Raw genomic sequence first — 26651 nt, forward strand, 5'->3', positions numbered from 1 at the left:
AATATTTTATTTCACCATCTTTAGCAAAATATTAGCATGAGATTAGCTCCTCGTAGCAAAGGTTCTGTAGTAAGTAGAGACACATCTAAAAGATGGTAATGCTTCTTATTTGTAGTTTTTTGTAATTTAAATTGAATTGTTTACAAAGACATATTTCTATATAGTTGACAAGAAATATTAGATTTCTACCTCCCTGATGGTTTCTGTAGTTTGCATTTCAAATAGTTTTCAACTGAGATCTTCTGTCTTACCAATTGATTGAATTTATGGAAACCATTTTGTGGGACTACTTCCTGAGGGAAAGCAGCGTTTCTGATGAATAAAATCTGGAGAGAAAAACATTTTGATGACTCTATTGGCCCTTAACATAAAGGGTTGTCAGAACTAAAACAAATGCCCTATTTCTTTAGACTCAAAGAAATAGTGGCTAAAAATGTAACAACACATTGCTATGTGTATCAGAGAAAATCTATAACTAGATGTAAGAAACAAAGAATGAATTTAAGTGGAGAGTGATAAGTTTGAAAGTCTGCAGAGGTCTGGGAGAATATTGGATTTAATATTCCACTAGGAGTGGGGAGGAGGAGTAATGCTCCCAGTGACAGTGACCATAACTTGGAGACCGTAGATAGTGAGGAGGAATGACAGACCCCAAAGAAAGACAGGACCTCAACACCAAGCCGTTATAACTGTGTCGGCCAACGCAGGGAAGCAATAAGGAAGTGGAAAGAGAAACAAGTTAGTATATTAGAAGTCAAACCCTCAGGAGACACCAAGCCAATAAATAAACATAAAAATTGGCTTCAGGCTTTCAAGCCGTTGGAAAACCTGGTGTGGTAGGTTATTCTTGCATTGCTGTAAATAACCTGAGACTGGGTAATTTGTAAAGAAAAGAGGTTTAATTGGCTCATGGTTCTGCAGGTTGTATAGGAAGCACGGTGCTGGCATCTGGTTGGCTTCTGATGAAGCCTCGGGGAGCTTTCAATCATGATGGAAGGCAAAGAGAGAACAAGCATGTCACATAGTGCAGGAGCAAGGGGGAGGTGTGGGAGGGGGAGGGGCTGCACGCTTTTAGACGACCAGATCTCATGAGAACTCACTATCATGTGACAGCCCCAAGCCATGAGGGATTAATCCATCCCTATGATCCAGACACCTTCCACCAGGCTCCATCTCCGGCACTGAGAATTACAATTCAACATGAAATTTGGGTGGGGACAAATATACAAACTATATCACCTAGAAAAAGTAAAGCTAAAATTGCTGCAGAGCATTGATTCCTAGTCCATTGCACATGGAATTCCCATAGGAAAAGAAAATCTGTTCTGCTGAAGATGAGCTAGCAACAAAAATGAGAAACCACCCGAGAAAACACGATATCGTAAAGGAGAGTCAACAGATTGACAAGAAATTTACGTTAGAGTAATCTAAATAGTCTGGGCGTGGTGGCTCATGCTTGTAATGCCAGCCCTTTGGGAGGCTGAGGCGGGCAGATCACAAGGTCAGGAGTTCGAGACCAGCCTGTCCAGTGTGGTAAAACCCTGTTTCTACTAAAAAATACAAAAATTAGCTAAGCTAATTTTTGTGGTGGCACATGCCTGTAGTCCTAGCTACTCGGGAGGCTGAGACAGGAGAATCGCTTGAACCCAGGAGGCAGAGCTTGCAGTGAGCAGAGATCGTGCCATTGCACTTCAGCCTGGGTGACAGAGTGAGATTCCTTCTCAAAAAAAAAAAAAAAATGATAATAATCTAAATAATATTTTTAGACCATTAAAATGATATAAAATTACCCACAAAAAAATGATATAAGAGAGCTAGATAATATTAGAAAAAAAATCAGGAAAAATTCCAGGAAGATTTGATAAACAACCAAAGAGACCTTGCAATAATACAAATATTATACAAATAAATATGGTCATTATAATTAAAACCTCAGTGAACGAGTAAATGTGAAGATGGATCTAGAATGCTGCACAGCTGCATAAGGAGATGGAAAATATGGAAGAGAGGTTAAAAGGCATAGAGAAAATGGTGTTAGACCCAGAAGAAAACACAGAAGAGGGTTTCAGTAGGAGAGCAGAAGAAACAAGCGGTGTTTACCGAAATCACAGTTGAGATTTCAACTGAACTGAACAAGGATGAATTCTCAAATTCTGAAATACACTGATGGCTAGTTATAGTTGGCGAAAATTTAAAGTCTACCAATAGACACACCTCCCCAAACTGAAGAAACTCAAGGAAAAAGAGATTTTACTTTAAAAAGGAGGATTTTAAAGAAGCAAATGAATAAATATATATCCTATCTTCAAAACTGTATGAGCACTTATGAAGGTCAGAAATGAAGAATAGTTTCAAGGCACTGAGAGAAAATACCAGTTAACCTAAAATTATGTAGCCAGCTTACTTGAATTTGGCAACCAATATTGGAAGAGTTTCCCATTCACAGACCATCACTAAGAGATCTACTAAAGATAGTCTTCTAGAAGAAGAAAATTAAACCAAGACAAAGGGAATCTATTTCGAGAAGCAGTTTGGAAAAAGAACTTGATCAATGCCCAAATAAGCATTGATTGTTTAAAATGATTAATTTTGGAGTTTAAATCAAGGTGGAATTAAAATGATAGAAAACAATAATATATCAGTTACCAAAAGCTCGTAAATCTCATATGCTTAATAACTTATTATCCCACTCAAAATAATTAAAAATTTCAAGGAAGAAATTGCAATGGAAATTGCAAAATAGAACTGGGTTTCATTTTCCCCTGTGAGTATTCAGAGAACTTTATAAGTTGATCAGTGGAACTGTAGATTTAAGGGGCTATATATTCTCAAGTTTTAGAGTTTTTTTTTTTATTAATGCAGTCTTTCTAAGCACCATGAAGATGTTTTATTAAGGGAAGGCTCTCATATCATTTCAAAATAGAAGGATATTAAGACCTATTCCTAAATAATTTTCAGAGAAACATGGTTAAATATTTGTTTTTTAAATACTATGGGAGAAATACTCCTGGTTTAATGTAAGCTAAATGGATCAGGGAAGAGAAAGAAAATCAACTCCTGCTGAGTCTTCCATATAAAATCTCACCTACTTCTTCACTTAAAAGCTAAATTGTTTTCTTAAAGATTTCTTTATTGCAACTATTCATATTAGTGGATTTATCTTGATAATGCAGTGGACAAGATAATCAAAGAAAAGCTGAGACATGAGAAAGTTTATGCTCGCTTAACACTCTAGGATCTTTAACACTCAACAGCCATACTGCCAGTTTAGGAAAGCCTTCACTGACTTTCACTGACTCCAGAGTAGATGGTGGTCCTGAAGACCGGGTCAGTCAGCTGTCTCTTTCATTGGAGTGATCCTCTTGGGATTTGGAGAACTGCATCTTACATACCTTAGTGTTCCCAGTTCCTCAGACAATATGTATCACTTAACTAGATATTCAAAAAGATGTATTGAATGAATGAATGAATAAATGAATGAAGATCCTTGATTCTTGAAATTTACATGATCCAGTGGCAAAATATTTAGCTCTAAAGACACCAACTATCTATACCCAAATTGATAGTTAAAAGAAAAATCTTAGATAAATAATTTAATGGGCTTTAATTAAGCAAAGAATGATTTCCAAATCAGGCAGCCCCAAACCAGAATAGGTTCAGAGAGACTGTGGTTGAAAAAGATTTGTGGACAGAAAACAGAACAAGGCTTACAGAAAACAGAAGTGAGGAACACACACAGCCAGATTGGTTGAGCTTGACATTTTCCTTATTTAATTCAGTTTGAACAGTGAGCTGCTTTTGATTGGCTGAAACTCGGTGATTGGTACAAGAGTAGGTTACGGTCTGTTTACACACACACTTAGGTTCCAGTTTATTATGCATGGACAGACCTCTAGGCCCAACCTAAAATATGTAAGAAGGCAGCTTTAGGCTCAACAATAGTAAGAAAAAAAAATGTAGAGCTGTGAAAAGCAACGTTTTAGATGACCATTTCTAAATTTGGTTGAGGAGCTTTATGCTTGCCCTGCAGGGCTCTTGGCTTGGGAGAATAATATTGATCACTTATTTCCATAGCTTGGAATTGCAGTCAAGTGAGCATACAAAAAAATAGCCCTTGTTCTAGAACCCCAAAGAAGTTTTAAGGGATGTAACTGTAAGATGTCAAAAATACATCAAAATTTCCAGATGAAAACAATTTAGAATACTTGGTTTTAATTTTAATTCTGAAAGGACACGTCATTGCTAGGGGCCTCAGAAGAGAACACAAGCAAAGTACGTAAGAGAAACATAAGAGACGCTAAGGGAACCATTAGCATATAATTATATGATGCATTATGCATACTCTGATTTAATTAAATTACATGAACACTAAATAAGAAAGCAGTGTGAGGACTGAAACCCAAAAACCACCACCCCTGGGCCAGTGTCTTGCTCATTGAAGATAAGATCCTCCCATCCTCTCAGAGTCTCTGGGGTCTTCTCAGAACTTCTTGCCCTAAAGCCTCTATTCCAGCCTTGGCTCTGTCACTTTCTAGCTCTGAAAATGTTCACCAAACCCTTTTCCGTTCTGAGCCTTACATTTCACATCTCATAAGAAAGCAATCAACTGAATGTATGTTTTTTTTTAACTCGCACTGCTACTCTGAAGTTCAAATGAGATAACGTATCTGGAAGTGTCTGACACACTAAATTTGTATTGCTAAGTCATGGTGGTTATTCACTTACCTGTGAAATGTATAGCAAAATATTGAAATTCATTATTGTTTACCTACTTACTTGTTTCCTGCATTTAACACAAGGAATTAGGAGACCAGCCATGTTGGTCTGAATTATATATTTTTATACATTTTTATATACAGTTATTTTATTAAGTGAGATACCACAGGGTTGGACACAGTTACATTAGTGTCTCATTTGTCAAATTATTCAACAAATAATTCAAACATGATTCTTTTAGTCCAGATTCAATGAACACATTTTTTTTTTTAATTTTACTTTAAGTTCTGGGGTACATGTGTAGATATTGCAGGATTGTTACGTAGGTTTACACATGCCATGGTGGTCTGCTACCTCCATCTCCTCATCATCTACACTGGGTATTTCTCCTAATGTTTTCCCTCCCCGATCTCCCCACCCCCTGCTATCCCTCCCCTTGCACCCCACCCCGGAACCGACCCCAGTGTGTGATGTTCCCCTCCCTGTGTCCATGTGTCCTCATTGTTCAGCACCCACTTATGAGTGAGAGCATGTGGAATGAACACATATTTGAATGACAGAACATTCCTTTGAAAGTTACACGGATCCCCTGGGCTTATCCATGGGGTGTCATGTTCCACTGGATGGATTATTGTGTTACTCTAAAAATGTGCAAACTCTCAGAACCCGTGACTTTGGTTGATACATTTAAATAAGAGAAATTAAGAACCCTTGACCTAGTATTATGGGAGATTTACATAAAAAAATTCAACTATTTTGCTTGGAACAGTAGCTCAGAATTATAATGATCACAGTAGTTAGATTATGGTATTTCTTCTATTACATTTTAAAAAATAGATGTTGCATTGGTTTAAAAATAATACATAAGCAAAAGAGCAAATAACGTTCCCTATGAAAGAATGAAGTTAGGAGTTATAGAATATGAGAGTTTGTACATGTCATTGTTACAGAAAACATCCTTTTTTACAACTTTTATCTTAGGTTTGAGGGTATGTGTGCAGGTTTGTTATACAGATAAACTCATGTCACAGAGGTTCGTTGTACAGATTATTTCATCACCCAGGTACTAAGCCTACTACCCAATAGTTAGGTTTTTCTGCTCCTCTCTCCTCCTGCCCTCCACCCTCAAGTAGGCCCTGCTGTCTGTTTTTCCCTTCTTTGTGTTCATGAGTTCTCATCATTTCACTCCCACTTCTAAGTGAGGACATGTGGTATTTGGTTTTCTGTTCCTGCATGAGTTTACTAAGGACAGTGGCCTCCAGCTCCCTCCATGTTCCCTCAGAAGATGTGATCTCATTCTTCTTTATGGCTGCATCACATTCCATGGTGTACCTGCACCAGATTTTCTTTATCCAATCTGTCGTTGATGGGCATTTAGGCTGATTCCATGTCTTTGCTATTGTAAATAGTACTGCAGTGAACATTCACATGCATGTGTCTTTATTAGAGAATGACTTCTGTTCCTCTGAGTATATTCCCAGTAATGGGATTGCTGGGTCAAATGGCAGTTCTGTTTTTAGCTCTTTGAGAAGTTACCATACTGCTTTCCACTATGGTTGAACCATGTACACTCCCACCAACAGTGTACCAGTGTTCTCTTTTCTCTGCAGCCTCACCAGCATCTGTTATTTTTTGACTTTTTAGTTATAGCCATTCTGACTGGTGTGAGATGGTATCTCATTGTGGTTTTGATTTGCATTTCTCTAATGATCAGTGATATTGAGCCTTTTTTCATGATTGTTGGCCATATCTCTTCTTTTAAAAATGATTCGTTCATGTCCTTTGCACGATATTTAATAGGGTTGTTTGTCTTGCTCTTGTAGATTGGTTTAAGTTCCTTATAGATGCTGGATATTAGACCTTTGTCAGATGCATAGTTTGCAAATTATTTCTCCTATTCTGTAGGTTGTCTCTTTACTCTGTTGGTAGTTTCTTCTGCTGTACAGAAGCTCTTAAGTTTAATAAGATACCATTTGTCAATTTTTGCTGTTGTTGCAGTTGCTTTGGGTGTCTTTGCCATAAAATCTCTGCCCATTCCTATGTCCAGGATGGTATTGCCTAGATTGCCTTCCAGGGTTTTTATAGTTTTGGGTTTGACATTTAAGTCTTTAATACATCTTGAGTTGATTTTTATATATGGTGTAAGGAAGGGGTCTAGCTTCAATCTTTTGCACATGGCTAACCAGTTATCCTGCACCATTTATTGAATAGGAAATCTTTTCCCTGTTACTTGTTTTTGCCAGCTTTGTCAAAGATCAGATGGTTGGGGAGTTTTCCCTTATTTCTGGGCTCTCTATTCTGTTCCATTGATCTGTGTGCGTGCCTGTTTTTGTACCAATACCATGCTGTTTTGGTTACTGTAGCCCTGCAACATACAAAATCATTCATTTGAATCAGTGTTCTCCAACAGAGGGAATAATACACAAACAAATATTTGCTTCCTCTTATCCGGAGTAGCAATGTTTTATAAAGTTGCCTTGAACACTGAATTAGGGAGTACTGAACAGTTGCTCTGGGGGAAATACAGGATAAGTTTCCTGCAAGCCTCTGGTCACACTGTTTTTGTCAATTGATCAACACAATCTTCATGCATGTTTGTTTCTGTTTAAAGACATCTTATTTAATGTATATTGTTGATTCATTAATACTGAGCTCACAGCCAACAGCACTGTAACTCATGCCTCAATGAAGCTTATTGAACATGTTAATTTTTCTGTAAGGCACATCACAGCCTTCTGTACTTAAGAAACACTAGTGAGGACTTTAGTACTACTCTCAGGGCCCTTTTTTTTTTTTCCAAGACAGTTTCACTTTTGTCGCCCATGCTGGAGTACAATGGCACAATCTCGGCTCCCTGCAACCTCTACCTCCCGGGTTCAAGCGATTCCCAAGTAGGTGGGATTATAGGTGCCCACCACCATGCCTGGCTACTTTTTGCATTTTTAATGGAGATGGAGTTTCACCATGTTGGCCAGGCTGGTCTTGAACTCCTGACCTCAGGTGATCTGCCTGCCTCAACCTCCCAAAGTCCTGGGATTACAGGCGTGAGCCACCACGCCCAGGGGTCATTTTAAATAGCAATATTATCAACCAAAACCACACATGCAAAAAAAGTGTGGTGCTACATGTCCCACAAAAAAAGACATTTGTTTACAGAATGAGAGCTGGAACGGGAGGCTGAGCATTGCCTTGTTTGACATCAGCTGGTCATGTGACTCTCAAGTGACGAGATTTTGCCGCGCTGAATGGCCGTGGATAACTGCAAGCTCCATCAATGATTGATTTGAGGGCTACGAATACATTTTAGTAAGTAGGCAATTTCCAAACAGGGCATTAGCAAATAATGGGGATTTGATGCAAGGTTTACAGGAGATGAAGAACGTGCATTTGGGAAGAAGGAAGTATCTGCCACCCTTAAGGACTTACAAGTTGCCAAAACTCAGGAACATGAGATAAGCAACCACACCTTTTAGATGTGTTCTAGTGACGTTGTTATATTGACAACGAAAGCGTAAATTAAATGGCTTTATTTTGTTTCTTCAGCAATTTAAGCAGTAGAAGTGAAGGTAACGTACAATCTATAATGTAGCTTAGAGGTGAATGTACAGAGAGCTGAATTTTATCAGTAAACATTTAGAATGACGATAACAGTTCTTAGAGGAGTGGTATTCTCAGAAATGAAGAAAAATGGACCCTTATAGAAACCAATTCTCCAAGAAGAGAAATGTGTTTCTCCCTTTTCAGCACCGAGACCAGGGTGGGATTGTGTCCTTATTGCCACTACCTTCACATTTTATGTGTCATATCTGTGACTGCTGAGACCCAGGAATCCCTGAATTGCTGACATACTATTCCGAGAGAGGACTTGGGCACTCTGGGTTTCACCATTACCATCAAGTAAATAAAGAGGACAACAGCTTCTGTCTTGAATTATTAATTTAAGGCTCTGGATAATACACGTAACCACCTTATGGTAGAGCAGAATCATAAGCAGACTCGTGATAGAATCATTAAATGACATTTTCCTTTCCTTCAGGAGAAACAAATTCATAGGTCTAATTCTTTTTATATTAATAGTTCCTGGCCATTATTCCAGAGCTATGCTAAAGGACTTCTCCTTAAGGACTCTACCTCCCAGGAGGGTAGTTAAAGATTTGCATTGGCCGGGCATGGTGGCTCATGCTTGTAATCCCAGCACTATGGAAAGCCAAGGCAGATGGACCACTTGAGCTCAGGGTTTCGAGACCAGCCTGGTCAACTTGGCAAAACCCTGTCTCTACTAAAAACACAAAAATTAGCTAGGCGTGGCTGTCCGTGCCTGTAATTCCAGCTACTTGAGAAGCTGAGGCTGGAGAATCTCTTGAACCCAGGAGGTAGAGGTTGCAGTGAGCTGAGATTGTGCCACTGCGCTCCAGGCTGGGTGACAGAGCAAGACTCTGTCTCAGAAAAAAAAAAAAAAAAAAAGACTTTTACAGTCCAGGTCCTTAATTTTCATAGTACACCTTTCTTATCCTAGAAAATCTTCTTTTATCAAGGTATATGATTCCCTATAATAGTCAACTCTTCCTTTATAACAACACAATCTTCAGTATTAGTATGTGTCAGAAAATTAAATAATTAAAAATAATTTTTATAATATTTTCTCTAGTTGTTTTTTAAAAGATTCAGTTTCCCTTGCAGGTAGTAAATGTTTTAGTTGCTGTTGAGTCATAAATTTTAAAAATAAAATTCTCCAAATTATTCTTTAACTTTTCACTCTCAGAAGTGCATTGCTAATGTCTGACTCTTCAAAGGAATGTTAGATTTTAAAGTACTGCATTAGCATTAAATTTAAAATACCTTTATTTGAAGAATTATTTTGAAAATTGTTTTTAAAGAACATAATTATCTTTTTCTTTAATATGAAAGTAAGAATAATTGCAGTATATGTTTTTTTTTTAATCCAAAAATCATTGTGGTTCTAAATATATGTTTGTTCAGCATAAATATAATTACAAAATATATTCGAGTCTTAGGGTAGATGTTATAAATAACAATTGAGTCGTACACCATATTTTCCAGAAGTTTACCAAAATTTTTCCCTCCCTCTTCCTGCAAAGTATAAAAAGAAGCAAAACCAGAGGAAAAGGAATTAGTAGAAAGAGTGAAAATTAGAATGGTACCACACACTACTTATTTGAAAAATTAACATTTCTCTGGAATCAATAAAATTTAGCTAAATGGAAAGGACATGGTGGTATCAGACTTTCTCGAGAAATTAGCCTTGGATGGAATTCTGACCAACCCTAATAGGAATTTCCTGTTGATACATTGGGGCTGCAAATGAGTGGGCCCTGGGAGGACAGAAGGCTTTCCCCATACAGCAAGCGTTCTTAGGCTTGAACGTGGTACCGGAAGAGAAAGCCTTGTTCGTGACCTCAGTTTATAGAGCAGCATAGGTTCTCTCAGACGCTAGGGAGCAAGCTCGAGGGGAGAGGGGAGACACTGGGAGAAGAGCAATGCAGTGGCCTTGAAGAATTGTTGCAGTTGCGGGTCAACAGCTGTAATGGGAAAGCCAAGGTTAATAACATGTGTCTCTATTTCAGCTTCACCAGTGTAGCAGCCTCCCTCATAAATGAGCAAGCAAACTCCAAAGACCAGAAATAAGAGTAACTTAAAATTAGAGCCAGGAGTGTTGGCCCGTGCCCGTAATCCCAGCACTTTGGGAGGCCAAAGCAGGTGAACTGCTTGAGTCCAGGAGTTCAGGATCAGCCTGGGCAATATGGTGAGACCCCACCTCTACAAAAAAATTTTTTTTTTAATTAGCCAGGCATGGTGGCATGTGGCTGTGGGTCTTGGCTCTTCAGGAGGCTGAGGCAGGAGGATTACTTAAGCCCAGGAGGTCAAGGCTACAGTGAACGATGGTTGTACCACCCACTAACGATGGGTGACAGAGGATGGTGCTATCTGAAATAAAATAATAAAATGAAATAAAATAAGATAGTAAATGCCCAATTTTGGAACATCTGAGACCAGATAAAATAATTTCAGCAAATTTAGACTTAAAAAAAAAAAGAAAACACCGTTCCAAGACAAAGTTTTCTGGCTTTAATTTTCCAAGATGCCAATTTTCTCTGCATGCCCTGCAGAGTCTAAATAATTGTGATAAAAATATTTTCTGAATGGAATGTGAATGCTATAATTAATTTTTAAAACTATGACAGAGTTTATGATAAATTCTAGTAATTAAAAAAGTTGGAAAGACTGGAGGGAGTGAAGATATGCTGATTTCTCCATCATTTATGGAGGGAAGCAATAATAAGCAGTGTTCAATTTCTGAGATTAAAATTCAAGAAATACATATTTAAGCATTTGTGCAAAGATCTGAGAATAGCCACTAAGAGAATCGTAATAAATTTTGTCATTTTCCAATTATAACAGTAGGAATTAACGAAAACTCACTCCATCTAACAAAAGGTAGAAAACGAAACAGAGACAGGGAGAGTGATGAAGACTTGAGAAACGATACACCAAATGTAAATTTCAAAAACGAATGGGATTTTTAAATTCATCTGTAAAAATAACACGTCATTTACTATCTTATTTTATTTCATTTTATTATTTTATTTCAGATAGCACCATCCTCTGTCACCCATCGTTAGTGGGTGGTACAACCATCGTTCACTGTAGCCTTGACCTCCTGGGCTTAAGTAATCCTCCTGCCTCAGCCTCCTGAAGAGCCAAGACCCACAGCCACATGCCACCATGCCTGGCTAATTAAAAAAAAATTTTTTTTGTAGAGGTGGGGTCTCGCCATATTGCCCAGGCTGATCCGCGAGTATCTTTCCAGAAGAAAGAGAAGTAAAACACACTGACTCATTTAAAATAAATGATGAGGCAAAGATAGGCCAGTCAAATATATATAGAAAATACAGGTCCGGGCACAGTGGCTCACGCCTGTAATCCCAGCACTTTGGGAGGCCGAGGCGGGTGGATCATGATGTCAAGAGATCGAGACCATCCTGGTCAACATAGTGAAACCCCGTCTCTACTAAAAATACAAAAAATTAGCTGGGCATGGTGGTGCGTGCCTGTAATCCCAGCTACTCGGGAGGCTGAGGCAGGAGAATTGCCTGAACCCAGGAGGCAGAGGTTGTGGTGAGCCGAGATGGCGCCATTGCACTCCAGCCTGGGTAACAAGAGCGAAACTCTGTCTCAAAAAAAAAAGAAAGAAAATACAATTTGAAGTAGCAATATTGATTAAGTAAAAAATAATTCGAGGTATAAAGTATTCAGTTGAGCCAGATTCATGAAGGGGACGATTCACAGACATTTTTGAAATTAAAATCTGTGATATGAAAACTGTTGGAGATAAAAGAAAACAGACACAGAAATCTAAGAAAGTGTTAGACTTTAACGCACCTCTCTCAAGCCAGATTGACAAAAAGTCAAGTCTGGAATGAAGGCGAGAATATTTGTACATTACTGGATGAGTATTATGGGACAATGTTGGCAGGGAGTGTCATAAAGTCAAACTGTACCTATCACCACAACCTCTGGATACCATTTCTAGGGATATATGCTTAGATAAACTTTCACTGGATCATTCTTTGTAATAGAAAAAGAAAAAAGAGCTTGCATATTTAGTAACAGAAATAGGACTAATCAATATGAGCTACATTCATAGGATAGACCACAGCAGTTAGGAGAAATAAGCTCCGTCTATGGAATAGCCTGGGGAAATCTCAGTAATGTTATTTTAAGTGGAAAAAAAAAAAAAAGCAGATTGCAGACCATGTACTGTTGAATATTGTCTGCATTGTTTAATAAACTTTTCTTCAAAAGGCTGGAGAAAAAACATATTTCCTACATATATACCTAGTATTAGTCTTCATCTCTAATATATTAATGGGACTTAAGTCTAATTTTAGAAAGTTAAGTCTCCCAATAAAAAAAAATTAGCAAATTCATCAAAGAAAGAAAAGAAAACACAAAATCTCACATGCCCACAGTAGACAAATGTTTTCACTTGCCAGCTATGTTTTGAGCATCTGCTATGTGCCAGCCACTCTTTTAGGCATGGGGGTTGATGGGTGAACAAAACAGGCAAAACTCTGTCCTAGTGGAGCTGACGTTCTAGTGGGTCGGTGGAGGGAAGCAGAATAGGTAGAGAAGACTGAGAAAAAGTTAGCTACATAATGAACGCGGAAGTTGTACGTTCAGAGATGAAAAGTTGTGTTGAGAAAAACTGGGAAAGGGGCTGGGTGGAGAAGGAGGAGATATTCTGGAGACAATTCAGTTCAGCTGTGGGGTAGGGCTCTCCAGAGACAGAAGGGAGAGAAGACACAGGGAACATGTGGTATGAGGCTCAGAGAGGGTGGAAGATGAATGGGAAATAAGTCCAGAGGGTCACTTAATGGGAAAGCAAGGACTGTGGCTTTTCCTAGAGAGAGATGAGATGGGAAGGAGTTGTTAAAAGGGAGGGTTTGAGTACACTGACTATCTGTGTATTAACAGAATAATTCTGTTGGCTTTGCTGAAAATAGACTCTATAATTAAAAAGCATCTGAGGCTAGGCGAGGTGGCTCACACCTGTAACCTCAGCACTTTGGGAGGCCAAGGCAGGTGGATCACCTGAGGTCAGGAGTTCAACACCATCCTGGCCAACATGGTGAAACTCCATCTCTACTAAAATACAAAATTAGCCGGGTGTGATTGGTGGCGAGCACCTGTAATACCAGCTACTCAGGAGGCTGAGGCAGTAGAATTGCTTAAACCCAGGAGGCAGAGGTTGCAGTAAGACAAGATTGCACCATTGCACTCCAGCCTGGTCAAGAGTGAGACTCTGTCTCCAAAAAAAAAAAGCATCTGAGATATGCTTATGTCTAAACTTTCTGAAATTTGGTTATAAGGATCACAAGGCCTGAGAGGTGCATGCCACCTGACTCAGCAATAACACTTTCAGTAAACTGGCAATTCCAGAAAACAAAGATACATATACATAGATGCAAATATGTTTGCATAACGATGAGTATATAATAGCAAAATAACAGCTATCACCCAAATGTCCAATAGTAAGAGCTCATTTAAATAAATGACATTGCATCTCAGCACTGGATTACCATGAAATAATTTTTTCAAAAATATTACAGACCAGCACTTACTGATATGAAAAATTGGCCACCATATACTATTAAAGAAAAACATTTGTAATACAGCATGTGTGGTTCAGTTTTGAACACACTTAAATATATGCATGTAGATTTTATATATAAATAGATATTCATATGTGTATTATTAGCAGATGTATATATAAAAGAAAAAATCAAGAATATGTACCAAATAATGACAGAAATTATATTATAATGATTTTTTACTTTATGTATTTTTCCATATATATTTTACCTTATATATTTATATGTAGTCTATATATAAATATATAAATACTTTTTTATGTATTTATATTTATTTTGTATTTTTTACTTTGCATATTTTTTCTAGACTTTTACAATGAGGAATTAAGGATTTTAAAAATCAAATTATTTCAGCTATTTAGGTAGAACAACTTGTACACATCATTTTGAATGATGATCTAGTATCTTGTTGCACAGATATTTGTGATTTTCTTGCTATTTCCGGTGTGTTTCCATATTTAATATGGCGGCTGCTTAGGCCTCTAGCTTTCCTGTTATTCTGTTGGGTGATACTCCTAGAGAAGCAAGTCCTAGAATTATGGCCATTGATTTTTTTGGAGGGTGTTTTGGAAACAAAGTCTCATTCAACTGTTGCCCAGGCTGGAGTGCAGTGGCCTGATCTCAGCTCACTGCAACCTCCACCTCCTGGGTTTAAGCAATTCTCCTGCCTCAGTCTCCCAAGTGGCTGGGATTACAGGTGCGCATCACCAAGCCTAGCTAATTTTTTGTATTTTAGTGGAGATGGGGTTTCACCATGTTACCCAGGCTGGTCTTAACCTCCTGAGGTCAAGCAGTCCGCCTGCCTCCGCTCTGAAAATGCTAGGAATGCAGGCGTGAGCCACCACACCCAGCCTATGGCCATGAATGTTTTAAAGCTTTATTACTCACTCTCAAACCCTTTCTGAGGAGATTTTTCCCTGTATATTTGCCTACCAGCAGCTCTCTTTCACTCTTTTTTTGCCAGGATGGATTATTCCCCTTTAAACACTCTGCTGTTTTGCTGAGTAGAAAATGGTTTCTGTAACAGGATGTTAACATGGAAACCCAGCCAAAGTGTTAAGTGGGTCAGAATCAGGAGTGAAAGGGCTGTGTTTCATGGACGTATGAATGATCTCAGGAATTGCTTTCTGCTCACATCGAAGGTCTAAGGGCAAGACATTGGTTTGAACGCTGATTCTGTAGTTCATAGGATGTTCGGAGCCTGAGTGAATGGAGCCAGGGGTGACTGCCCCTCATCTCACTCCTGATGAGAGACTTCAAGGGGCTGCTGGGAGTGTTTGATGGGAGTCACGGACTCCTGGGCACACAACAGACCACAGATTTGTAGGCCATAGGATTATGAAGGGCAAGAGGCAGGTTGTCTAACTATGGGTGGAAAAGGAGGTGGCTATGTTCTGCAGCCTTCTTTTAAGGCAAAAGATCAAATGTGGAAGTGTTTCTCTTAGGCATCCTCTAAACCCTGTGTGAGACAGTCCTGTCCTACATGGAAGACTAGAGGGAAAAATAGCATCACGGGGAAAGAGGCTAAAAGTACCATAAAAATCATAAGGAGCTTTAAACTTTTGCCAAATCCAGAGCGGAGAAGCGAGATCACTGTGGTGGTATTGGTGAAGCAGGAAGACGAAGAAGCCAATCAAATAGTGAGCAAAGGACCTACATAGACATTTTTCAAAAGAAGACCTACAAATGGCCAACAGGTATATGAAAAGGCACTCCCTGTCACTAAATCATCAGGGAAATGTGAATCAAAACCACAATGAGATATCACCTCACGCTTGTAAGAATGGCTTTGATCTAAAAGATGAAAGGTAACAGGTGTTGGGAGGATGCAGGGAAAGGAGAACCCTGGGACACTGTTGTTGGTGGGAATGTCAGTCCGTACGGCCACTATGGAAAACTGTACAGAGGTTCCTCAAATGATGAAACACAGAACTACCCTGGGATCCAGCAATTCCTGTTCTGGATATCTATCCAGAGAAAATAAAATCGGTATTTTGAAGCAATACCTGAACTTCCACATTCACTGCAGCATTACTCGCAACAGCCAAGATACAGAATCAACCCAAGGGTCCACCAACAGGTGAATGGGGGTATTTACACAGTGGGATACATACGCAGTGAAATACTATTCCGCCTTTAAAAAATAGAGAAAAATTCTATCAGCAGCAACATGATGCACCTGGGGGACATTATGTTAAGTGAAATAAGTCAGGCACTGAAAGACAAATACTGCATGATGTCACTCGTGTGGAATCTCATAGAAGTTTATCTCATAGAAGCAGAGAGTAGAATGGTGAATACCAGGGGCTAGGAGCAGGGAGTCGGGAGATATTGGTTAAACGGTGCAAAGTTTCAGTTAGACAGAGGACTAAATTCTGGAAGACTGATGTGTAGCAGGACGATGATAGTTACTTGAAAATTGTCAAGAGAATAGATTTTTTTTTTAGACCGAGTTTTGCTCTGTCATCCAGGCTCAAGTGCAATGATGTGATCTCAGCTCACTGCACCCTCCACCTCCCAGGTTCAAGCAATTCTCCTGCCTCAGCCTTCAAAGTAGCTGGGATTATAGGCACCTGCCATGACTCTCATCTAATTTTTGTATTTTTAGTAGAGATTAGTTTTTACCATGTTGACCAGGTTGATCTTGAACTCCTGAGCTTAAGTGATCCTCCCGCCTCAGCCTCCCAAAGTGCTGGGATTACAGGAGTGAGCCACCACACCCATCCAGAGTACATTTTTAAAGTTCTCATCACAAAACGTGGTAAGAGCGTAAAGTGATGGAAATGTTAATTAGCTTGATTTAGTCATTCCAAAGCATGTAGCCTATATCAAAATATCACAGTACAACATAAATATGTGCAATTTTTCATTTATCCACTAAAAATATAAATAACATATTTTTAGAATTTTAACATAAAAATAAAGGAAAGCTCCTGTGAAGTACATATTTATTTTTGTTCCACACCAGATTTAATTATCTCAACAATGAAATTCAAATTCTCCATTAAATATAATAAAGTTCTATTCCAGTGAAAAATATTATAAGAAAGTCAGTGTTGTCCCTTCCTCTCCTGTATTCCAGTCCCTGGAGGATTAGAGTCCTCAGTTCATGGTTCTTGGCGGGAATTACAGAAGGAGTCAGGGTGGAGAGAAGTCATTAACACTTCTCACCCACAAGCTGCATGATTATTTGATCATTACTTGAGATGAACATTCTCATTAATAACTTGGTAACCGGCCGGGCATGGCAGCTCATGCCTGTAATCCCACAACTTTGGGAGGCCGAGGTGGGTGGATCAGCTGAGCTGAGGAGTTCAAGACCAGCTGGCCAATATGGTGAAACCCTGTCTCAACTAAAAATACAAAAATTAGCTGGGTGTGGTGACAGGTGCCTGTAATCCCAGCTTCTTGGAAGGCTGAGGCAGGAGAATTGCTTGAACCCAGGAGGCAGAGCTTGCAGTGAGCAGAGATCATGCCAATGAACTCCGGTCTGGGAGACAGAGTGAGACTCAGTCTCAAAATAGTAATAATAACCTGGTACCCTTTTGTTTTGTTTTGTTTATAAACAGCAAATGTTTATTTCTCATAATTCTGGAGGTTGGAAAGTCCAAGATTAAAATGTCAACCGATTTGATGTTGGGAGGACCCACTTTCTGGTTCATGGACGGCACCGTCTCACTGTCCTCACATAGTGGAAGGGTGAACCAGCTCCTTTGAGTCTATTAATAAGTGCACTTATCTCCTGAAGGAAGGCTCCACCCTCATGACCCAGCCACCTCTCAAATAACTTAGGACTCTGAATTACCCAAGCATGAGAGACAAGATTGTACAAACTGCCTGACTGTTTAAAATTCAGGAACAAGGGAAGAATTAGCCACAGACTAAACTTAAGTGATTAAAAAAAGAAAGCAGAATGGCCTGACAATGTAAGTTAATTGGATTACCTGGGTTGTAAGTTGGGTAATTTAAAAATATTTATTAGACTTTTGTAGTTCTAGTCTTGGTGAATGAGTTTTCCTGTTCTTTCCACCTTTTGATACTGGGGCCTTAGAGATTTTCTCGCTGGCCTGTGTGATGTGCCTTTACACTTTCGTCAGGGCCATCAGTGTCTGTCTAAGCGACCTCTCCAGCTTCTCTAGAGCTTTATTAGATGAAAGGGGAAGACCCGATGTCACTTTCTATTCAGTTTCTACTCAAAGATGTGATCCAGAAACATTGACTTTTGCATCTAAGTTCTAAGTTGCATTTGGGTCAAAATCTGTGCCTTATTTCTGCAGCATTTGGAGTCAGAGTAGCACTTCCGGCCTTGCCAAACTTTCTCCCACTGAGTGGCATAGCCTCCTGTTAAATTACTTGTTTGACCTCCCAAGTCTTCCAAATTGTCTCCTTACGATCTCCCGGAAAACTACTGCAGGGAGATATATTTAAACTTGGTATTGAAATTAAGTCTTCAATAATAGAAAGCATTTTAAATAGAACCCCAGGAATGGCATCATTAGTTGATATTTTCAGTATTTTGTCACAGCAGGAAATATTCAGGGTTATGTTAAAAAAGATTCACTCTTTTGGATCTGGGCCTAGGTCTATACATAGCACCACACAGAGCATGTTCAGTGCCTCAGTAATTAGGATTGGCACAAAAGCACTTGGCCTGAGCTGTAGTTTTGACTATGCCTAAGTGCATTTATTTTGTCAATCTTTAAGGAACTGGGAAATTTCCTGAGTTGGAATCCTCTTTGATCTACTTGGACCTTCTGCTTCATTCACATCTTGACCAATGCCAGTACTCTCTGCTGATAAGGAATAAAAAGTATTATCTGTACCTGTCAACATCCAGCAACAGTATCTGGACTAGATTGATGAGGTCTGGACCTCTCCAATCAAGAACATATTTGCTCTATCTTAGATTGATGAGGTCTGGACCTCTCCAATCAAGAATATATTTGCTCTATCTTCAACAGTAACCAGATTATTCTCTACACGGTTAACTCAGAGTTGTACCTTTTTCCTCTTTTTTTTTTAAAATTTTTTTAAGAGACAGAATCTCGCTCTGTTGGCCAGTCTGGAGTGCAGTGGTGCAATCATAGCTCACTGCAGCCTCAAACTACTAGTCTCAAATGATCCTCCTACCTCAGCCTCCCAAGGGTAGCTGAGACTGGAGAAGCAAGCCACCATGCCCAGCTTCTTGTCTTTCTTTATACCAAAGAATCAAGTAGACATTTAGGGAGATTTTATTACTTAAGTTGGTTTGACCTCAAAATAGCTCCTTCTGAAGCTCTCCTGTTCTTTCATTTTTCAATTCACTCATTCAACAACTATATGTGATACCACTACTTTATGCCTGGCACTGTCTGCCCACACCTTCATTTTGTTCCCTAGAAAATTGAAGAAAATCACATCATAGGACACTTGTATTACAGGATGCATAATGTCTTTGTGAGCAGTCATGTAAAAAATAACATCATCCGACTCTTGCTGTAATGCATTAGTGTACCTAATGGTGAGAAACATCTCCCCAGAGGGAGCTGATTTTGCAAAGAACAAAGATTAGATGGGCAGAACCAGTAAAGCAAGGAGAAGCCGATGCGGGAGGACACAGGAGGGGTGATTGATGGGAGGCATAGCTGGGGCTTGAAATTTCGTTAGGGGTAATTCCGCAGGAAAGCTGAAATTATTCAATTAGATCTTTAAGAAGATTCGATCTTTCTCTCACAAAGAGACACCCTCAGGGGTATTTCACATATGCTTCAATTTCTTTTACAACTGCTTAGAACATTTTAGATATTTTATTCAATTTACAGTGGCCTCTACAGGAAGAGGTCCTTCAGGATTGAGTGTCAATTATGACCAATTAGGAAATGAACATGTCATGTCACTTTTGTTTTTGAAGTTTAACTTTTAATAATTACTAATATTAGTAGAACAATAAAATTATCATGGTAGATTGTAGAAAGAGGTGTTCTGACCGGGCGCGGTGATTCACGCTTGTAATCCCAGAGCTTTGGGAGGTCAAGGCGAGTGGATCCACGAGGTCAGGAGTGAGACCAGCCTTGCGAACATAGTGAAACCCCATCTCCACTAAAAATAAAAAAAATTAGCCAGGCATGGTGACAGGCACCTATAATCCCATCTACTCAGGAAGCTGAGGCAGGAGAATCACTCGAACCCAGGAGGCGGATTTTGCAGTGAGCACAAACCATGCCGTAACACTGCAGCCTGGGCAACAGAGCGAGACTCTGTCTCAAAAAAATTAGGCAGATGTGTTCTAATACCAATTACAGGGTTCTGAGCATTTGTAGGAATGTCAGCATCATTCTGTGGTTGGCTCTCTCCTTTGCTTTGACTTTCATACAGGACACCTTACAGAACTTGAGTAAATAGTACCCCTGTTTGCACTGAGTTGTGTTTCCTTAATGATACCAGCTGGACGTCATTATCCAAAACTAAGGCTGGTGCAGTGTAATGCAAAGGCGACATTTCCAAGGCAGCCTCATAGAGGTAGCCTCACAGTCCTCATCCAATGCCTTTACTCAGCATCTGGGACAGATAAAATTTATCTTGAGTTTCATGAGACTCAAATATCATACCTATTGAGTGGGAAACAATGACAAAAATATTCTGGCAATTAGGACTCTACCAGAGGGCTGTGACTCTCTTGAGGGTGCCATGGGAGTCACTAGAATACCCTGAAATAATTGAAGAAATTTGCTCAATCGAAACACTGTTGTCACTGTTCTATACATCTGCTGCCCAGATGGGCTTTCCGTGGTAGCCCAGGCCACTGAATCCTCAGGAAAAGGAAATTCTATGGAAGGTAGGTAAGATGTCATACCCTCCTCCTAGTGACAGAACAATGGAAGATTGGCTCTTCTGAAATGAAGCAAAGAAGGTGCCAGGAAGCCTTCAGTTGACAGTGGAATCTGGGAATCACTGAATGTGTTACTAATTCATCATTTCCTTTTCACAAAATGATTTTATCTGTATATATGGATTTTTAAATTCAATTGGTGACACTTTTAAAAGGTTTTATTTTCTCCCCTTATTTGTCAAAGATGCTAAAAATGGTGATGACCATTTAATAAACATTTTTAAAATAGGCCAGGCACAGTGGCTCATGCCTCTGATCTCAGCACTTTGAGAGGCCAAGGTAAAAGGATCAGTTGAGCTCAGGAGGTCAAGACCAGCCAGGGCAACAAGTGAGAAGCCTCTCTACAAATAATAATAATAAAATTAGCTAGGCTTGGTGGCTCATGCCTATAATCACGGCTACTCAGAAGGCTGAGGAGAAAGGATCGCTTGAACCTAGGAGTTTGTGGCTGCAGTGAACAAGGATCTTGCCACTGCACTTGCTCCAGCCTGGGTGACAGAGTAAAACCGTCTCTAAAAAAATAAAGTTACCAAGTTTCTTAGCTTATTTATTTTTTTTAGGATACCATAAATGACACAATGCTGGAATTTCAATAATAATGTTATTACATAATTATTTTTTGTTTAAGAAAACGATTGAAAATCACCACGTGGGAAAATGGTGCAAGCGTCTTGATTTACAATGCTGTACTTGTACTCATAGTGCCATGATGTTGATAAGCAGGCAAGAAATGGTTGATTTTTTTCTTTCAGCTGTTTACCTCTGCAAGAGAACAATGCAAAACAAGGCACGACTGGAGCTCGCAGACTACGAGGCTGTAAGTACCAAGGACCTTCTGGGAAAGACTGTCGTAGAATGCACAGCAGTAAGGCCCACGGGCTTTTCTGGGCAGGGTGTTAACTCTCCATTCATGGATCTTTTTTTCTTTTTCTTTTCTTTTTTTTCTTTTTTTTTTTGAGATGGAGTCTCTCTCTGTCGCCCAGGCTGCTGGAGTGCAGTGGCACAATCTTGGCTCACTATAACCTTCACCTCCTGGGTTCAGGCAATTCTTCTGCTTCAGCCTCTTGAGTAGCTGGGATTACTGGCATGCACCACCACACCCAACTAATTTTGTATTTTTAGTAGAGGTGGGGTTTTATCATATTGGCCAGGCTGGTCTCAAACTCCCGACCTCATGATCCACCCGCTTTGGCCTCCTAAAGTGCTGGGAGCCACCGTGCAGGCTCTCTTTTTCTTTTTCTTTTATTTTCCATTGAGATGGATTTCACTCTTGTCACCTAGGCTGGAGTACAGTGGCATGATCTCAGCTCACTGCAACTTTTGCCTCCTAGGTTCAGGCGATTCTCCTGCCTCAGCCTCTCGAGTAGCTGGATCTACAGGCATGTGCCACTAGGCCCGGCTAATTTTTGTACTTTTAGTAGAGACTGAGTTTCACCACATTGGCCAGGCTGGTCTTGAACTCCTGGCCTCAGGTGATCTACCCACCTCGGCCTCCCAAATTGCTGGGATTACAGGCATGAGCTACGGTGCCCAGCCTCATTCATGGATCTGAAGGGTCAGATTTCCAGGGATCTGGCAGCACACTGTGTTCATGAGCCCCTGTTTGCTTACTTCCTCTCTTCATTCACATTGCATGCGGCAAAACCCTAAATACATAAACTCTAAGAGGGAAGCATATCTTATTTTCTAGAATCAACTTAACTGTTGAAATGTCAGATACATAGATAGTGAAGATATCCGAACTCTGAGGATTAAAGACCATCTACCCTGGGAAAGAGTGGGTTTTGCAAAAATTTTATCTGCCGATGGTGATCGTCAGCAGATAAAAGTAAGCTGATGTCATTTGTGCAGATGGTTACTATGTTTTGATTTACTGAATTCAAAGCACTGTGTAGAAATAGGTTGTGGGCTGCCAGGGTGTTACGTTTATTGTCAGGAACTTCACTGATTGCATTCATAGTAGGAGTGTATTGTATCTGTTCCTCTATAAAGTGGGTACAGAAAAAGCCAGTGGGTTCTTCTGGAGCACCTCCTTACGGGCCAGGTAATTTTAGTATTTTGCAGATACATAGTGGATTTTTAGTCCTGTTTTCCAAAGTCAGTAATTCAAAAAATTCATATCTGTAATAAGTTTTTCTACTTCCTTTAAGACTGCCAATATGAAGATGAGCTGAATTCAGGGAGCATGAATTATCATTCAGAACCACAGTACACTTGTGCTTTAGAGACTCTCTGTCTGTTTCCTTGACAAACATAAGTGGTAACTAAGCTAGAAGAGAGCAGTGAAGAGGAACACCCGAATGTCTTCACCTGGGGTGTGTTTTTCAGGAGAGCCTGGCCAGGCTGCAGAGAGCCTTTGCCCGGAAGTGGGAGTTCATTTTCATGCAAGCAGAAGCACAAGCAAAGTGAGTCCTTGTGAGTCTTTTGGAAGATTTGTTCAAGTTGTGGCCTTTTGTCCAGAAAGGCACAACCATTAACATTAAATGCTGTCCATTGTTACCATGTTGACAGGGTGGACAAGAAGAGAGACAAGATTGAAAGGAAGATCCTTGACAGCCAAGAGAGAGCGTTCTGGGATGTGCACAGGCCTGTGGTAAGCAAGCACCACACTCCCATCCAGAATCCGTCTTCTCCATCCGTGGGAAGTGAGGGTGCCCTGACAAAGTTAGAGAAACACTGCAGTGACCCCAGGCGTGGCCCACAGTATCTTGGTGAATTCGTTGAGAAAAGATGCCACTTTTGGGTAGGATGAGTAGACCTCAATAGCACCATATTTGATTTATAAAACCATACATTTTTCCACCATAACATCGCTTGCTTACTCTCTTGGTATTTGTGGTGCCTGCTGCTTCTGTATACATTTGAAAGAAAAAACACTGCAACAAAACTGTTTTTCATGTTTTATTGCTTACATTTTTCTAGCTTTATAGTAAAGGTGTAAGTCAAAATGTTACTACTGCCCTGATTTTCCTTTGTTTCTCTCTCTCTCTTTTCCTTCCTTTCTCCCTCCCTCCTCCTTTCCTTCCTTCCTTCCTTCCTTTCTCCCTCCCTCCCTCTTTCCTTCCTTCCTTCCTTTCTCCCCCTTTCCTTCCTTCCTTCCTTTTTCCTTCCTTCCTTCCTTTCTCCTTCCTTCCTTCCTTCCTTCCTTCCTTCCTTCCTTCCTTCCTTCCTTCCTTCCTTCCTTCCTTCCTTCCTGTTTTTTCTTTTTTTGTGGGGGGCAGTTGAGATGGGATCTAGCTCTGTGGCCCAGACTGGAGTGTAGTGGCACGATCTTGGCTCACTGCAACCCCTGCCTCCTGGGTTCAAGCCATCCTCCCACCTCAGCCTCCCAAGTAGCTGGGACAATAGGCATGTCCCACCACGCCTAACTAATTTTTTTGCATTTTTGATAGAGATAGGGTTTCATCATGGTGCCCAGGCTGGTCTCAAACTCCTGAGCTCAAGCAATCCGCCTGCCTCAGCATCCCAAAGTTCTGGGCTTATAGGCATGAGCCATGGTGTCCACCTGCTTTGGTTGTTGACTTTTACTAACTAACATTTCCTATGGCTCAAATTCAAATCAGCCCCTACTTTTAATGACATAATATTGGATCTGTATGTAATAACTTAGCTGGCTTTCTTCCTTATTAATGTTAAACCATGTGCCTCAGAGTAACATTAATGAATATTCTTAATTAACACCAGAAAACTTTGTAGATGAAATTAAACAATGGTTATCAGCAACCATAAGACAACCTCATATATTTCTTTCTATTTTGAATGCTATATGTTTTCTTCTGTAGCTTTATTTAAATGCAGACAAGGCACTAGCAAATAATATTTATATAAGTATAATTAGAATAAATAATAGGTTCAGGGCATGAAAGACAAATCAAGATTGATAAGGATACCATACAATTTTCTCCTCAGCTACCTTCGGAGTCAGACCAAAATAGAAAGTCTCCAAAGGTTTGTTTATATACATACATATTTCAGCTTCAGATAGCAATGCAGTTGTTAAATGCCATGTTGAATTTTCTCTCTTTTGAATTCTGAAAAGATTAGAATTGAGAATTAACTTGCTTTGCTACTCAAAATTCAGTTTGAGTTTCATTGTTCATGGAGAAAAAGGATTATGAGGTTATGTGCATAGCTATTGCAAGGACATTAAGGAGGACTTTTATTTCTTTGTTTGTTTTAAGCAACCTCCAGAAACGAGTCAATACATTATGTTCCTATGCTTATTCACGTTGTCCCCTGGACGTCTGGGGGCACATCGCTAGCCTCGTTCGGCTTTCGTGGCCTGGATCCTCCTGGCAACCCAAGAGGACTCACACCATGCCGGCTCCCCTGCACCACCCACATCTGCTTCATGCTCTGAGACGCTCATGCACACAGACATGACAGCTGGTCCCACCTCAAACGCCCCCATACTCCATTGCCTAAGCTTTTCGTGTGCCTTTGTTGGAGGCAGAATCCAATCACAGTTGTCATTCCCTCCATGCAGTGCAAGTCAGGCCCTAGTCTTTCATATCTCCCACCAGCAAGGAGCAAATATGAGTGTTATCCAAGAAGCCTCCACCACATCCTTCACTAGGCTTCCAGCTAGAAAGTCATCCCATGGAGGATCTGGAGGCAGAAACCACCCAGAAGCCATTGGCTCCATCTCCCTTGTTGAACTTGAAGATGTTTATAAGGGCCTTTCTATCACCTGCAATGAGGAGGACATGCTCTACCTTGTCATTGCTTATTTTCTAGAGGAAAATAGAGCTTCAGGTTGTCATGTGCCTCTGAGAATGGCATTCACCTAAACCAACCCTACCTTCAACCTTTTCTTTTTCTTACATTATAACTTCTTGTATTACTTTAGAGTAACACCTCTTGGCATTTACAAAAATTTAAACATTTTTAAGTGACTTCAGGCACTTGTGAAGTGCTGATACTTGTTCAAAGGCCATGTCGGCCATACAGGTGCTGGTGTTTATCTTGTTCTTAGCATTTTGAGTCCTTACTGTCAGTTCATTGACAATGGCGATGATGACAGGGACATTAACACAAAGGTTCTCTTAAGAGAGCACCTAATGCTCTTTCTTCAGTCAAACACATAAGCTGTATATCTCCGTTTGCTGGCTGTAGTGTTAATAAGCAATGACAAGAATTTTCTAAGGTAATTTGGACCCCTCAAGAAAAAGTGGTAGAGGGAAAAACAGTAATATCGTAATAATTTCCAAGAATGTCTATACTTTTACATTTGTCCCTAGAAAGAATTCTGCAGCTGTTGTAATCAATCCTAATATATTTAGACCCTAAATCCTGTATCCCAGAGTTAAAGTTGAATAGGTATTTCTATAGCTCAGTTTCTTCTTCATAGTTTGTCCTAACTGTGCCTGTAATGAAATACTCTTGTTATCCTGTAGTATTAATTGTAAAGTTTAAGTATCTTCTAGACAGGATCTGTTAACACCAAATTATTGCCACCTGAGCAATCTAGAGTCCTTGACCGTGTGTAGGAAAATGCCAGCGAGTATCTCAAACTGTCCAGAGGCTTAATCTGATATGGTGTCTGCTGTTGCATACCATCTCTCACAAGAAGATGTGCATATCTAAGAGACCGTCCTATTGTGCACACTTGCAGTTTTTATTATGTCAGCCAATGACCAGTAGCCAAAGGGAATAATAAAACAGCCAGTTTAATAATGAAATAGCCAATTTAAAATGGACGGGGGACACCCCCCGCCGTATAGTTCTGAGGCATTGATTATATATTAATTACGTTCTTTAAGCAAACAAGTATATGATAATAAACTCACTATCACAGACACTGCACCAAAGAACATACACAAAGGGCAAAAAGACACTCAACATCACATGTCATTAGGGCTAAATTAAAACAACAGTGAGATACCATTGCACAC

General features: G+C 39.8%; 1 protein-coding gene across 20 annotated transcripts in view; it reads left to right on the forward strand.

The window, feature by feature from the left end:
• RGS7 (regulator of G protein signaling 7) overlaps positions 1-26651 on the forward strand; it is a 548216-nt gene that overhangs the window by 441519 nt on the left and 80046 nt on the right. For all 20 annotated transcript variants that reach the window (XM_078357252.1, XM_078357254.1, XM_078357255.1 and 17 more), the window contains 3 exons: positions 21510-21574; positions 23086-23162; positions 23269-23350. In XM_078357252.1, the coding sequence (XP_078213378.1) occupies positions 21510-21574; positions 23086-23162; positions 23269-23350 (224 nt within the window). The remainder of the gene's footprint in view (positions 1-21509; positions 21575-23085; positions 23163-23268; positions 23351-26651) is intronic.

Source organism: Callithrix jacchus, chromosome 19, assembly GCF_049354715.1.
Source record: "Callithrix jacchus isolate 240 chromosome 19, calJac240_pri, whole genome shotgun sequence".
Lineage (NCBI taxonomy): Eukaryota > Metazoa > Chordata > Mammalia > Primates > Cebidae > Callithrix > Callithrix jacchus.